The sequence below is a fragment of the Lampetra fluviatilis genome, chromosome 1 (genome assembly GCF_964198595.1).
Source record: "Lampetra fluviatilis chromosome 1, kcLamFluv1.1, whole genome shotgun sequence".
Lineage (NCBI taxonomy): Eukaryota > Metazoa > Chordata > Hyperoartia > Petromyzontiformes > Petromyzontidae > Lampetra > Lampetra fluviatilis.
The window spans coordinates 24,579,625-24,596,675 of NC_136275.1; the positions used below are offsets into that span (position 1 = coordinate 24,579,625).

General features: G+C 41.0%; 1 protein-coding gene across 1 annotated transcript in view; it reads right to left on the minus strand.

The window, feature by feature from the left end:
* The window catches only part of LOC144934269 (integrin alpha-8-like), a 123,809-nt gene that overhangs the window by 23,633 nt on the left and 83,125 nt on the right, over nucleotides 1–17,051 (minus strand). The window contains exons 18-25 of the mRNA XM_078859953.1: nucleotides 14,856–14,993; nucleotides 12,997–13,064; nucleotides 9,673–9,841; nucleotides 8,976–9,068; nucleotides 8,717–8,796; nucleotides 8,480–8,560; nucleotides 5,972–6,077; nucleotides 5,373–5,531 (exon numbers count right to left, since the gene is read on the minus strand). Coding sequence (XP_078716079.1) covers nucleotides 5,373–5,531; nucleotides 5,972–6,077; nucleotides 8,480–8,560; nucleotides 8,717–8,796; nucleotides 8,976–9,068; nucleotides 9,673–9,841; nucleotides 12,997–13,064; nucleotides 14,856–14,993 — 894 coding nt within the window. The remainder of the gene's footprint in view (nucleotides 1–5,372; nucleotides 5,532–5,971; nucleotides 6,078–8,479; nucleotides 8,561–8,716; nucleotides 8,797–8,975; nucleotides 9,069–9,672; nucleotides 9,842–12,996; nucleotides 13,065–14,855; nucleotides 14,994–17,051) is intronic.

Here is a 17,051-nt window from a genome sequence, read left to right on the forward strand (position 1 = left end):
TATCTGTGCAGATACTCTTTGGTTCTTTCGGTAAAGTCACATAGATAGAAAAAAAATTAGAATAAAGTGAATACAAAAAAACACAACGTTTTGATCGCAACACAAGCGGTCGTCACCAGGAAAAGGGAGTTAGCCTCTAAAGGCAAACTGTTTACAAAGGTTTAAAATGGGCGTAGCCCAAGTGTTAGCAGCATGGGCGGGGCAGCTGTTAATCTAAGTGATGCCCATCACTTACATTAATGATGGGCATCACTCACATTAACATTAGCTGCCCCGCTTGCGTTGCGATCGAAACGCTTTTATTTGTGTTCACTTCTATCTTCGTGACTTTACCGAAAGAACCAAAGAATACGAATCCCTGCATTCACGAAAGTTGCAAGTAAACATTTTTCTGTGCAAATATATGCAATAAAAAATATACAAGGTTTATGTAGAGTAGGTGGACTATATAAATTATGCTTCAGACATACAGCATTTAATCCAAATGGGATTTATTTTAGAGATAAAATGTTAACTTGCAATGTGATTTGAGCAATTGCACCGACCAATTTTCAAGTGTTATTTTTATCCCTCTACATCATTAATTATGGAACATTATAATTTAACATCAGCAATGTATGGTTTGACAGAACATTTTATTGTGCTCGTTAATATTAACAATTCCCCATATAAGACATTAAATGTACAAAACGTTCACTACATTTTTTTTTCAGCAAGGGAAGACTAAAATGCCACCTGTGTAACTTGATTGGAATTCATTACTGTTCATGGGCTAGTCTTGTATATGTGGGTCCAGTAAAGACAGGGAGCATAGATTTATTGTTTAGCAATACATTTTGCACTTCCCTCTGCTGCCCATAACGTAGCCCCACAGCCTTCAACATCTGTTCTGCATGGTGGTCAACCATCCAAGCATGGATCCAGGCTCAACCCAAACTTAGCTTGTGACATCTGACTAGATCGAGCACATTCTAGGTAATTTGGTCAAATTATTTATACATTTACATTCGTTTAAACTATTTGATTCATATTTGATCTCGGTTTCTCAACCGCAATGCCATTCACGTACGGACCCTTATACAGAAACCATCGTATCTCCTGAAGAAAGCCATCAAGACTTTGTTCCTGCTCACCTCTGATTTACTTCCCTCTGGATGATTCTGGAGCAAAATAATGCCGACACTCCCATCGCTCAGTCGGTATCTGCATGAGATTTGCTGGCAAGTTTGTTAATTACATTCTACAGATTCACACGTTCAAATAATTCTGTAATTTATTTGTATAAGAAAGGTTGACCAAGTATCACACCTTTTAACAGGTTCCCTGCATTGGGCTGTTTAACATTCATAAAAAAAACTAAAAAGGTATTTTCTGTTGCATTAAATGGATTTTTATAAAGACTCTCAATGGCCACAAGTGTTGAAGAAATGTAGAATTTATTTTACGATTTTCACAATTCTGCATACAAGTACTATGCTCATATGTGCTTCCTTCCTACTTTAATATCACCATATGTTATCCTGTTTCCAGCATCTAGATATGCCAATGAAGTTTGGTATGCCATAAAGCCAAGTTTTTTGGATTATGGAATGCTGTGGTGTTTGCCAGTTATTGTGTGGTATTTTTCCAGAAGCCTATAGAAGAACCACTCTTGGTACCTTTCAGCTGGCCATGCTAAATGGCCATGAGGCATTATATAGCGTAATTTCATACACAATCAATTTCAGCATACATATGTGAAAGCAATGCAATCTTATTGCTGTAATAATAAACAAAAAACACTGATAATGTATGCATTGTCCTTAAAACAGCTGGTGTGGACCAATCAGTTTCAAGGACAATGCATAAATGATGAGAATGTTGTTTTTTGTTTGAATTCTGATTGCAAGTATTGTAGTTAATGTAAACATGATTCCTTGCAAAAGGTTTCAGTTTTGTCGCCAGAAAAAAGGGGAATAACCCTATTATATTTTGGTACTGGCAAAGGAGGGCCTCATGATGTCTTATTGCTGTAGTTAATCCATCCATGTGCATCACCTTATGGAATCCACACAGCCACACACTTTGCCAAACAGTAAAATTGTACCACTCATTTCATGCATGATATATATTTTAGAGCCAGAAGAGACCATCACCACTATTGTATTTATCTTCCAATCTACACCCTGGGCCTACTTTTTCGCCAAAATTCACTTGGGGAAAAGGCTGGGCAAGCCTGCTGGAGTCTCCCTTATCTCCCCCAGTTGCACTAAGTTGCACTGCATTCAGATTGGCCCAGACACCTGAATTAGTGTCATCCCCTGCACATGGCAATCTGCCTCTTCTGATCGACCACATGCTAAGAGCTCCGCCCAGATCAACTACAATGGCTGCAGAAGAGATACTGCACCTCCATGCTCTATACATTCCACTTTCTACAGAAACCACTCATTAAGATGTTTATCAGCATCATTACATTAGAGCTTTACTTATACAGTTCCGGTGGCGCCAAGCATGGGCATTTTTTTCCTGCGCTGGCTGCCGCAGGGGAAATGCAGTGTTGGGTTTGAGCAATGTGGCCGTAAAATTCTATATATTGTTATGCTACTAAGGCAGGTTTTGTGGTAAAATTTCCTTTGGAAAAATAACCTATTTGGAGAGGGAGTTCGGTGGGAAACAGTTATTAGTTTTCAATGTGCTTTTTGTTGTTGCTGAAATGTAGACCATTTATTCGAGGGTGAAAGGTCAGCCGTACAATTGTTTCCTTAAGGCACTGCCGATGGAAATGACTGCACTAGAGGGAGCTCCAAAAAAAACCGTCACGAGGGTAATTTCACCTAATCTTACACGCTGGCCAGACATCTTGGAAGAGGTGGGAATACCCACACGTTACCCTACCACACGTGACCACCTGCCTATCCACTATGTTCACTCTGGCATTTGACCTGGGTGGAGTGAAGTTGCAGAGCACATTATGGTAACATAGTTTTATTTAAGTTTTTATAGTTAAAAGTGACGTCATATTACCGTTAAAGCAGTAGCATTTTCGTTCCATAAAAACTGCATCAAGTGAAGAATTACGACGCATAGACTAATGAGCTGAAGTGATATATTGCACTGCACATGGAGTATAGCTGCCCCTCTTACTGTAATTTGAGTGTTGGCCAATTTGAGGCAATTTGGTACAGGTCAAAGTGGATTTTATTTTAACACTTAAAACAATAATAAAGTGGGTGGGGTACTCATCTGCATTGGTGGAGCTGTGCCAATTAAACCATACTCTTAGGTTTTTGCGGTAAAGTCACGTAGGTAGAAAAATAGTTTTTATTTATTTATTTTAATTTTCTACCTACGTGACTTTACCAAAAAAAACTTAAGAGTATGAATCCTTGCAGTCACGAAAGCTTCAAATCTAGAACCAATTAAACCAATTGTTGATTTTGCACAAAACGATACCACATTACAGACCCCAAAGGGATCAAAGACTGGCTTGACCCAGAGACCAGTATATTCAATCCAAATCTTGCACTCGTGAGACCACCGCTCTATCAACTGAGCTATCCTGATAGTATCACAAAGCACAAGGGAGTGCCTTTAAATAAGTTGCTACCCATTTAGAGAACTTAAGCACACGCAGTACAAGGGCAAAAGTGTGGATTTTCATCTCTTTACATATCACTTTGAAAAGATGCACGATGGATAACAGAAATAATTTTAACTTTGAAGCCACTTGTTTGCAATAGTTATAAAAAGCAGACTAAAAAAAATGTGCAAGCTCAATTTTAATTAGCAAGTATTACCAGCTGTGGATTTTCTCATTGAAAGTGAATAGGTGTTATACTATATACCAAGATACTCTGGAAGCTCTCACACATGCGCACATAATGTGAAGTTTTTTTTAATCAATTGTGCCATGCAATACTCGGTAAAAATCATTCTCTGGATTTTTATAACATGTACCACTTGTCTATTCCACACAGATTTAAGTTCTCAGCATGATGGCTTCAGTTTTTTAATGTCATTGCTCAACAGATGTCCTGTGCGTTTTCACGTCATGCCCCATGTTAATAGGGGTTTTCCCCTTTTTTCTGGCAATAAAACTGACACCTTTTGCAAGGAATCATGCTTACATTAACCACAATACTTGCAGTCAAATGCAAACAAAAAACAATACTCTGATAATTTATGTATTGTCTTTGAAACTGATTGGTCCACACCAGAGACAGCTTTCTTTAGAGCCTAGTTTCATATGGTGTTCGACCAGATGACGCCAAAAGGCGCACTGGTCGAACACCATATGAGACTAGGCTCAGTTTTGTTGCCAGAAAAAAGGGGAAAAACCCTATTAGTATATTTTGGTACTGGCAAAGGAGGTCCCATGATGCCCCATGTTGTTCGACATGTCTGAAGTTTGTATTTCCTTTAGAAGCTCCAAAAATGTGGAATAAAACATCGGACATCTTGCCAAGCAACGTGCAGAACAATAAAAAACACATCGGAGAGCTATATTGCACCATCACAAACAAAACAGAGTAGTCGCACTATGAAATATATCTTTAACACGTGATTTCAGTTTTTAAATACATTAAACCCCCACTGAAAAATGTATTATGAGCATTTTTTCAATTATAAACATGCCGCATTGTTCATTATGCTATACTCGCAAGAGTTAGCATGCCAAATGCAGATGTGTTTACATCGGGGAAGTAGGAATTACTATGCTTGCATATAACCTCTATTAATAACCAATAGCATTCGTTTATAACTGGGGCCCCTCAACACTCCCTGCACATTCCCAGAGGGCACTTCCCTATACAGCGCCCGCCCCTCACTTTACACTGGATTCCCTAAGGACACACATCACTCACACTTGCAGGCACTTAAATAACTTCAGGCACAATGGTTTGCGGTCTAGGAATGACGTGGTGTCTCAGCAGTAAATGTAGCTATTTGGAGCCATCCTTTTGAGATGATTGATCCGATTATTTTGAAATGAGCACATCTAAACTTTAAACGTTAATTGGGACATGACAATACTGTTATAATACCATGCAAAATATCATTCACATTGGGTTTCTTTTAACAAATCTGGCCAGGTGGTCCTATGATTAGTGACAGCACTTTACACACAGTCGGAAAGTTGCAAACTCAAATCAAGGTTGTGGGTCAACTCTGCTCATCATATTTCCAGCGTCAAACAAAAACTCCTCAACTTTGTCAGAACTCAATAGTAGCAATTCTATGGGAAAATATGGCAGTAGAGAATTTACACCACTGGTGTAGAGCAAACACCAGATAATTAATGCGAAGCTAAATAAATAACTTTTGGCTTGAAATCATCAAGCGATGTTCAGCAGTGCAGGGATACTGCAAGTCCATCGAGGAGGTCATACCTGTAGATTTAACGGGTTCAAGGGCATGCTGAACGTGCAGTTGAGGGGCCCTTCGGTGGCGATCTGCAGCGGGTAGAGTAGGAAGTCGTCATCATGCTGGTGGGGCACCTTTACGTCCAACCAGCCTGCCTTCACCCAGCTCGGCCCATTGTTGTGGACCTTGGCATGTGCAGGAGGGAGGAGGTGCAGAAATGCAAAACGATGTTAAGAAAAAAACCGCCACTTTTTCAAATTTTCTTGCTGTGGATTTCACAACTGATGATGATTGCTTGTGTTGCAGTCGAAACGTCGTGAGAATTTTATTGTTTGATATATTTTTTATTTTATTATTTCCCTTCCATGTGACTTTACCAAAAGAACCAAGAATATGAATCCCTGCAGTCACGAAAGCTTTAAATAAAAATATGTTAAGTCTGTTTAAAACACGTTCAATCATTTGGCCTTTATTTAAAAATCAGGTGAAAAGCTTATATGAGGAAAAAAGTCTCAATTGCAAGTCCAGCACTTTGCCACTGCATCGTGCAACTTGGATAAACGACGTGAACAATTCCGTTATTTGAACGTGTGTCGTCAAGTGAGAGGGCTCAGAACATAAATACCTCAAATACTTGCTGGAGTGAAGGTCCGATCTCCTCCTGATAAGACATGGGTGCGGCCAATTTCCACTCTGCAGCATAGATGGCTGTTGCATCTGGTATCGACACGCTGCACAAAACACAAGAACATCCTTTTACCTGGGTGGGAGAGATGCAACTGATGGTGAACCCTAAACATTATTCACAATCAAATAATAGAAAAAACAATTACTGTATTGTTTAGCTAAGGAACATTTTACTTGTTAAATAAACTCGCCCGACAAAGCAAAGTCTAAAGTGAAATCGTTTTGAAGTTGATGTATGTATTACATAGAAATATCTGGCCTGATGGTGTAATTGGATGGCTGCGAGTTTAAATTCCAGTCAGGAGTTGGCTCGGTCTAATAAAGCCTCCAAAGTATGAACACATTATGCATAAAAGGTGCAAATCATTACTGTATTTTGTTTGCCAATTCAATAAAAAAAGACTTCAGATTATATTTGTAATTTCTTAAAGAGTAAGCCACAAGGAAATACATCTGTAAGTGTTAAAATATAATAGAGAATAGTTTTCGACCCATTTGTCAACCTCCTTCTCTGCATGAAGTCCTTTTACACTGCTATTCATGGGAATTGGTTTGATTAGAAGTGCAATATTTTAAAAATTTATCTAAAAAATCTATCAAAATTAAATCAACTAAGAGACTTAACAGGCATGTAAAATTTTGTTGGATCAATGATGTGAGAGTAAATGCAGTGAAATAGTTGAGTTGGACTAGGAATGAGAAATCATGGGAACTTCATGATCTCAGACTTGCAGTTTCTCAGTTTAATATCTCAACCAAGCATACAGCATCTTACGGCCCAATGCCCTCAAATACCCTGTAAAAACAATGAGTGAGCCAAACAATAAGATATAGTGCCCTACATTAAGCCACCAATTTCACTCATAAACAAAAAAATTTTCCCCATAGCCACCAAATAAACAATGCATATAAGTAACATGTTAAAAGTCAGATAAAAAAAATGTCGTGAATGTAAAGGGGTGATTTATTTAAGGTTGCTCAAGGCTGCTAATTATACTACAACATGGATTTAAACCTGTAAATAGTTAGATGAAAATCCATGCAAGTGTTTGCTGTAATAAAACAAAATCACTTTTCCATACGCACTTTTACGAGAAGAACAAGTGTTCTTTTTCGGAAAAGGAGTATTTCATCTTCTTGGTTATTTCGGTAAAGTCACGTAGAAGGGAAGTAATAAAATAATAAAAATAAAACATAATAAAATAATTCTCACGACGTTTCGGCCACAACGCAAGCAGCCGTCCTCAGGTGAAGACCAGGTCTGTCGGGGAGACAGCGTCTTGCGTTGTGGCCGAAACGTCGTGAGAATGATTTTATTATGTTTTATTTTTATTATTTTATTACTTCCCTTCTACGTGACTTTACCGAAAGAACCAAGAAGATGAATCCCTGCAGTCACGAAAGCTTTAAATCGAAAAGAAGGAGTATTTGTTTAAAATTTATGGAATAACCAGAAATTTCCACACCATTTCATAGTTCAACTGATTGACACTGAATGAAGAGTTCTTGACATCCAGTGTCAGTCTTCCGAAGTCAGCTGCCTTTGTAACCCAACGTTTCAAAAGATTTATTTTAGTTGGACATTTGTTTATGATTAGGTCACCACAAATAGCATAACTGCGCATAATAGTTTTTTTTTCTATTAACTCACAAAAACACAGGGGCAGCCTAACAGCTCGGGATTTTATGCACAAACACCCGCTCACGAGGGCACGCGCTTTGTTTTAACAGCTGAGAGTTTGAAGGTGCTCATTTGTTGACATTTTTGTGGTTGTGCAATGTGCACTCCCTGTGCCTCCCCCTTCAGTTGCTGAAGTTTCTGCAAGTGCGGACTTATGACAGCTGTTTCAAATGACATGTATGTTGAACTTCTTTTGCACTGCACATAGCCAACCGTGCGTATCGAAGGTGCGGGTATAAATACATTATTGCATTTTCAATGCATACATTTATGAAGTTAATTTCTAATAAAAACAAAATTCACCAGCGAATCACCCCAAAGAGGGACTTTCAAAAATTAAATCCTCTGATACTTTCCCAGGCAAAAGCCTCAATATTTCAGTTTAGTAGTTTTCAGTGTACACATTTTTTGCAATAAACCTCGGGACAAAAGCTCATTATTCTTCCAAAAGAGTAAACCCACAAACTCACCACCACACCAGTGTGCTGTACTAATAACGAATTGGCATGTTTTGTTTACGTGACAAACCTTACTAATTGGCTGCGTCGGGTGGTAAGGGGGCTTAACAACATTTATTTTGACGAGATCTAACTCAAAAACCTCTATTATGGAAAAAAAAAACACCACTCAAGTCACAATGTGGCCCAGCACATATTGTTTGGGGAGGGTGGGGGGTCCTTCAAGAAACATCGAGTGAGGATGAGACACCTGTGTGTGGCCAGGGCCATGTATATAGTTGCGATGTTGCCATGGGAGACGACTCACCCCCGAATGTCAACCTGTGCCAAAACAGCCAGCTCGGCGCGCAGAGCGAGGGGCTGACTCTCCGGGTTGTCTTTGTTGGTGCTGAATGCAAAACAACAGCAGCAGCAGCAGCAGCCGTAGGTTCAGCTTTGAACAAAACACTTATGCATCTCCAATGTTAAGTTCAGTTTAACACAGTTTTTTCAATATTGTTTTGGTTATCGACTTTATTATTTGGAAATATGTTAAAGTACAAACCTTTTCATGTTGGCATTGAATGTGATGGATGAGCTGTCATAAGCCATGTTTTTGAAATCAAACCGGAGCCCAATCAGAAGCTACATACACACACACAAAGGTGCACCCCACATACCGACACACACACCATTCGTTATGTAAAATAAACTATACTCCAGCTTATACATTGTAATTCCATTGCGTCAGCTGTTTTTGGAGAACACGTGATGTGAAAAAGATATGAAATTAACTCCAGTGGATGCATAGCTGCCTTGCTTACATTCGTTCCAGCTTTCATTGGGTTCCCCAGGTCACAAACAACCAACCTCGTGTTGTTCTCCTCCTTCAGGGTGCAGATTGGGGCGAAGAGATTCTAAAGCAGACAAAACACGATGAGCAAAAGGACAACAACACAGGAACACGAGGTTGAATGTCAAATCCTATTTCACATTCTTACAACTCTATCCACCTTACTTCGATTTTTTGAAAGGGCATTTGGAATATGTTTGGTGTAAATGTAAAAATACAAATGTAAAACCCTTGACTATTTCCAGCTGGGTAGTACAGTAGTGGTTGAAGCACTCCACCCGTAATTGTAACCTGCAAGCTCAAATCATGGTCAAGTTTGACGCAGTACATCCTTCGCCTCGGACTGATAAAGCATTTGCATCTTTCTGGGAACACAACAGTGATAGAGCGTTATGGATAAACCGACCCCAACAGTGGAAATGTTAATTGTCCACCATTCTGAGGACCACAAACAGACACACACCTCTCCTCTTCTCGTTTGAGTACAGGATCAACCCCGAGATACTATAGATAGTATTTTCCGGCGACTGTCATTTCTTCCCATGACCCGTGCGGGTTTATGACTCACGTCGTGTACTTGCGGTCTTACAAATACGACAAGTGATATAATGAACAAATGACAACCACCACGGCCCCTCCATCATCCCCCACCAGCCAGGACGACGTACCCCATCGCTCGTTCCCAGCCCCTCGCTGCTGCGTGTGCTGCCGATGTAGTCCCCCTCGGGGGGCACGGCTACTTGCAGCTCCGCCTCGTAGGCGCCCTCGCCGTGGTTGGAGCAGTTGAGCGTGAGCGTTAGCGGGCTCGTGTCACCCATGTAGAGCTCCGTGCGCTCCCTGCGACGACACAACAAGGCCGAGGCTGGCACTGTGAGCGCGTCATCCAGAATGCGGCAGTGAACGGCAGCGGGAGGCGGTCGAGGCAACGCACGCCTGCACACTATTTTTACTTTGTTTTACCTTACCAGGTAAGGCCCACTGAGATAGAGAGAGCTCTTTTTCAGAAACGACCAGGTGGTCACAAATTGCAGCTCAACGAAGTGGCTTATCGCAAGGAAACGTATAAAAACTAAATACTCTAGACGCACGTTGATTCTAAATGTGGAAGGGAAAACCAGAGAAGCCTGAGAAAAAGCCATGTGACCATGGGGAGAGAAACATGCAAACTCCAAAAATAAACCAGACGAGGTAATCAACATCTCGCCACCAGACTGTTGCACACAGCAATGCTAGCCAAGCAACTTGCACACGAGGTTGGTGGATCTTTTACGCAAGCCAGCAAAAATCAATTCCATTCGGTTTGTTCAATGGATCGACCAGTAATGCTGGTCGACCCATTTAGCAATCAAATGTTCTACCTTTGCAAGTGAGAGTTGTCTGGGCACACCAATTTATTTCAATGAAGCTACAACTTAAAAAAATAACTGATTGAACATTCTCAGCAGAATTATACGAAAAAAACACTCATTGAGGCTTCTATTATTACTGATATTATTATAAGGAGGTGAGATAGCAATGTGATTCAAAATGTGAAGACCAAAGAAATTGCCTACTCGTATATAAAATTAGGTTTTGGTATGCACATGGATTTGAGCTATTAGTGATTACAAAAATAGGCTTACAATTGAAAACAATATCACAGCGTCATCAACATTCAAGTTAGAGCATATTTCACTATGTGATAACTCCTTGCAAAAGTTCATAAGCGGCAGTATTAACCACGTGACTCAACAGACAAAACATAACATTTACTGTCATACCATGAACAAAAGCATCCTGCAGAAAAAAGGCTCTTGGTATTTATAGTTCAGCTTTCAGTGGATTCATTATTATAATAATGTGCCTGGTGTACATTTATGGGCCCCTCATGTGTTCCAACTTTGCAGTTGATCAAATTTAAAATTGCAAAATTACGCAAAGGACAGATGTGCACACAAGTTCGTCACTCAATACCCATTTAACCCACTGGGGTGAGTGCATATGAGGATAGATCTGCATTTGCTGTAAGTTGCTCATTACTACCACTTCAGACAGACATTCCACTGCACTACAAATGGCAAGGCAAGACCACATCGGATATGATCAATTCTAGATTTGAAGTTTTCGTGACTGCAATGATTCATACTCTTTGGTTTTTTCGGTAAAGTCACGTAGGTAAAAAAATTAAATAAATTAAATCACGACGTTTCGGAGGCAACACAAGCTTCCGTCTTCAGGTGGAACCGTCACAGAAAAATTACTGTATCAAGTAAAGAGAGCTCTAAGAGACACGAGATTATATATAATATATAATCTCGGCATGCAAGCGACATGACCCAGCCAACGCAGCCTTGCCTGCCGGAGGAGCTCACCGATGTGATTTTGTCCAGATTTTTCAAGGATATGTGAACTCCTCACACAATCCAGTCTGGTTAAACCCAGGATGGATCGTAGGCAGGCCAGCCTAAATGTTTCTAACCGGCAAAGATGTTCCATTAGGGGGGTCCACGTTTCGCAAGCGTAGAGAAGGTAGGGAATGACTGTGGCCGAGAAGACCTGAAGCTTCGTGCGGAGCGACAGACCAGGTAGCTCTTCCACACTTCGTTACAAAACCGATGAAAAGATAATGCCGCTCGACTGATTCGGAGTGAGACCTCTGCTGTCAAACCGGAGCCGGTCATGAGCACACTGCCCAGGTATGGGAAACGCTCCACTCTCTCCACAACTGCCCTATCACCAATTGGGAGTTGCAGGGGTGGTTCGTCCGATGGTACAACATACCCAGGCAGGTGCTTAGTTTTGGAGGGGTTGATGGTAAGTCCCCACCTCTTAGTGGCAAGCGCCAGGTTCAGCAGCAGTGCCTTCAACTCCTCCTCTGAGTGAGCAGCAATTACCATATCATCGGCATACATAACATGGTTTAGCAATAGGGAGCCATTCCTAGACCGCACCCGAGCATCGATCAGCCTCCCATTGTATCTATACCAGATGGAAATTCCTCCGGTACAGCTATTGATTGCTTCACGAACTACGTGGTCAAAATAGATGTTAAATAATGTGGGAGCCAGAAGACATCCTTGTCGCACCCTAAAGTGAACAGGGAATGGTTCCGACTCCCAGCCACATAGTTTTACCTGGGCACGCTCACCATTATCAAGGTCCTTAATGATAGTGAGCAGCGGGTCAGGGACTCCAAAAGCATGAAGAACAACCCAGAGCCCAGGCCTACTGATGGTATCATAAGCCTTGACCAGGTCAATAAAGCAGAAATGTAGGTCTTAATGCAAACACACACACGTGTGCACACACAGTCCTATGTTGTTTCTGGCTAACAAAGGATCGGTGAAAGAACTGAGTAGGAGTAGGAAGTTTAGGCGTCTGCTCCTCCCACATTATGTACAGGATAAGCAGAGAAGCTGTGGTACTGAATTACGTTCATTCTTTCCCATCAACCAATATCTATGTTGGGCGATAGCTGCAGGCCAAGTATAGCATTTCAGACGCTGTCTCCCCGGCAGACCTGGTCTTCACCTGAGGACGGCTGCTTGCGTTGTGGCTGAAACGTCGTGAGAATTATTTTATTATGTTTTATTTTTATTATTTTATTACTTCCCTTCTACGTGACTTTACCGAAAGAACCAAGAAGATGAATCCCTGCAGTCACGAAAGCTTTAAATCGAAAAGTATAGCAGAGTTTAATTCAATGGTACTGCACAGCAAACTCCAAATAGAACATTTTTAGAAATACATGCACTCATATCAAATGGCAATTCCTGCATCTTCATTAAAATCAGTCTAATTATATTGGATGATTATTTCTCATGTGGAATTCCTGTGAGAATCCCATTTAATTAAATAGATTTAAACATGGGAATCGCCAAAAGAAAAATGAATCATCTATGGTGCAATCATGGCATTTGGATCATATCCCAGATGGAATTTCCCAGCACGACCGCTGGCGGTGATGTGCCTTTATTTATGCAAGCACGCTGTGCCGCGCGAGTGTTACGCACAGATATCCAGCGAGCTGAAGGTCTGGCATGCAGATGTTGTCTTCTCCACAGTCCAGCAAAATGTACGCCTGTAGAAGTACAATGGGAACAGTTCAAATGGAAAAGATTTAAATACTTAACGAGAAGGTCCACATCTGTGAAATATAATATTGCTTTCCTCCCCACCCCCAGGGCAGTTTTCATTATAACATTTCCCTCCATTGAAGCTGAAATAACATGGAACTCTATGTAACTTTTTTGTTCTTTGCTGAAGCAGGTAAAAGGCAGTACACGCAGGCACACCAGTATATGTTTACAATGTATAATAATACAAATATTTTTTTTTAAACTGCAAATCATTTTTAAGTGAGACATTAGTGCTCAGCATATGTCATGCCTGAACTCAGCATATGTTATGCTTACTCTTCAAAATGTCACAATAGCTTTCTGGTTCATAATGCCTAAGAGAAGCAGTGACTGTGGAAATTGAACTGTTGACCCAGCATGCATTGGCTATGGGGGAAGTGTCGACTCCCATAGCCTTAAAGATGTAATCAAGTGTGCAAACATAATGAGTTAACCCGACTATAAAGTTGCAGAGGAACGCGAAAGCTTCTTGACAAAAACAATGGTAGAATTATTAAATGTATATTGTTCGTGAGCGGTAAATAATTGACACACTCCAATGTATTACACATATACAATAACATTAAAAGTAACAAATGGTAAAATAAAACGTTTGTTTTTGTAGTCGTTGACGACGTGAAGAACACCATCTGTCTCGGTATCACAGATGGGTCAAACGTTTAGGCATTCGACCCAGAGCTTCCCTGACAGCAGCACCCATGTCTTGCCTTGCAGCACAGCCCTCATGCCACCATTTCCCCCCCCCCCCCCCCGCTGTCCTCACCCCTCCACTTACAGTCACTTTCCCACACCTCCGTGACCCTCTGATTATTTACCAAGTGCATTCCCCCAGACCTACGAGTGTCCGCATCTCCACAGCCTTGCTGGTGGTTATATTACATAATTGCCCGCGATATGGGCAACACAACAAAGCTTCTTATCGTTTCTATGGCTGCCAATGCAAGTGAATATTTCACAAAGCCACATGACCAGTTTTCTCTGCCGTCAGGAATTTAACTGCATCAAGTTTGATAGAGCAGACTTTGTTCGCTTCTGAATGTCACTGGCAATGCAGGGGGATTGTGTCCCATGGAATTTGTTGTTGGAAAGCATGATTCGTGAAGTATAAAGCATGACGATCATCAATGTCGTTGGAAAAGTCTTCACAATTCACATGGCCATTGTCTACATTCATGAGTCCGAGTTGGCCAATTTGTTTCATGGTCACGAGGGGGCTTCCATAATACCATAAATATGTAAGACACCAGCAGAACACTGTTGTACTGTACTTCAAAAGTCATGGATATGAATATTAATTTTGAAATGTAACCCTCAGTAACTTTACAAGAAATGTACCGTTAGTAATTATTAATCGTTGGAATTATTGTATTTTTATTACAGGGCAAACTTGTGAATAAAGTTAACAATGTACATGGAGCATGTGATTTTCAAATGTTGTGTTGAAGTTTTTACTATTTATGGTCGAGGTTATGGAAGATAATTTTGACAAAATAAGGTTATGCTTTATAAGTAGAAACCTATTTCAAAGTTATTAAAATAGCAATCATAACCTGTTTCCAGAGCAAGATATGGAAGTAGAGACCTTGTACAACCCTAACAATTTTACCAGATCCATGAAATGCACTCGATCATTGAACCAAACAATCAACGTATACAGTGCATCAGTTCCAATTCATGTTTTGAAGTATCAATGGTCATTGCACAACACCGGTAAGCATTTGTCTAGGGGGTACCTGCTTCTGGATGTGGTCTGCCTGGTAGTGGTTAAGAATTGGCACCACAGCGCTGTGATTTGAGTTGTACTCTTCATCCAGGCTGTAGTTCAGAGACACCACGATGGGAGACAGCTTGTCCCGGAATTCACTTTCATCCTATAAAGGAGGCACACAAATAGATGAACACGTACCACATGGCTGTAACAAAGCATGTTGACTGCAGAGGAAGCTTGTGAATAACCGTGTACACGGAACATTGTATAATTTGCATGATAACGTGGTCTGGAAGCACCCGAGCTGTAAGTCCAGCATTTCTGATCTCGGATTAGTAGAGTTCCCCCTGAAGTCAACACATTGGCCTAGACAATCATGTGCGGGACTGTGAGATGTTCTGTGTTAAAGTGCCGCACAAAGGTGCATGACTTAACTGGAGGATAACTCCTCTTGATGCAAACCAATGTGGGGGTGATCTTTAAATCAGAATTAGAATCTTTATTTAGACTGGAGGAATCCCATGAGCTATGAAGCTCTATTTCACAGATGCCCAAGTCGGGGCAGGTCAGCAAGTTAGAATGAACTATGTGGATCCTATTATCAGTGGATGCTTTATTGCACTGATCCACGTGAAAGAAACCTGATAAACATTGATAAACGGGATCCGTTTTCTGTTGGACTTCCCTTACCTATTGAAATCGTGTGGATTAATAAAAGAAAATGAGTATTTCCTATCAGCAAATGCCAGAAAAAATGGGCCAATCAAGACTCGTGGATAAAATTATGAATTTGCCGAGACTACTCTCATCTGCAAAAATAATTGTGCAGATAATAAGCTGGAACGCTGAATTGCTATAGCACTGCCTTGTTGATAAAGTGTTGCTTAACATACTACTTTGAGGAGCCCATATTTTAGCTGTGATTTCTGGAGGATTTTATGACAGTCTGATGCAAAGTATTTCTCACTATTTAGTGTAAAAGTACAGGACTCCCATGATGACCTAATGCCTTCCTGGAATGCATTTGGCTGAAAGATTGAGCAGTATTAGTCAAAGAGTAAAACTAAACATTTTACGTAAATAGTATATACAAACAACATGCGTATTAAAATAGGCTGGTTTTCCACAACAGATGAGCTTTCCTTTCTTGTTGATAGACAGCCTTAAAAAAATCCACTCTCAACCTAAATTAAAGACAATTAAATCCCTAGCTGCATCAAAAATAACACTGGAGCCACAGACAAGACAGCTGAGAGGGTTGCCACAGCGGGTATATTTACGCACGTGCAACTCAAGCCCACATAGGGCCCCCTTCGCACTCAGAGCAACGCCCTCTCCTACAGCGGGGAAGGGCAAAATTAAGCCATGCCATTTGGAATCCCAGCAGATTATCTGCAAGCGTGTGTGGAAAACGGTGCCAAAACGTGCTGGCAAGAGAGCTAAGGGGTCGGGTGCGTGGATGTTTGAATGACTTTGTCGGTTCCTATACTTTAGCACAGAGCACCGTGAAGGCCCCTGGCCCCTGCCAAAAAAAACAGTGACACCATGCGAAGCACACAACATGCATAGCACGGCGTGCTGCAAGAAGCACGCCACGCTTTGCTTCAGCTTCATATCAGATCTTCCTCCGCTGGGAGTCTGTCTGTACAAACTGGAGCTGTGGCTTATTTCAGAACAACCTATAACCAGTGTAATTCCACTGACGGTTTCAAACACCAATTGATTCTTAAAGTCAGTTTTGTCATACCATTAAAAGCACACACTATGCGTGTCCTTTACACATTTTTGCCGGAGCAATCCGATGAGCTATGCAGCTCTTTTTCACAGATGGCCAGTAGTGATGTATGTTTTTCAGATATGTACACATACAATCTGCTCACGCATAAATGGGCAGTGGTGACATGGCCGAGTGGTAGCAAGTTCGCTGCTTGTTGCATTAAACCAAATAGAACCCCTCCTGAAAAAAGTGTTTGCATCACTGTTTGTAAACGCATCCTTTTGTTTTGTTAAAACGTTGGTCCCCTCTTCCACTCTGACTACGTAAGGTGGATCTGGTGAGGATGTAGACCATTAGTGCAAGCATCCGCTTCATTACAGTATGCAATTCACTGCTGGGAAGACAAAGAGGGCATCAGCCAAAATGTTCTGCTTCCTTGACTGAATGTTGAAATAATTTCCTTAAATACGAGTTACAGATGCCACCACAACACCCTGGTGATCG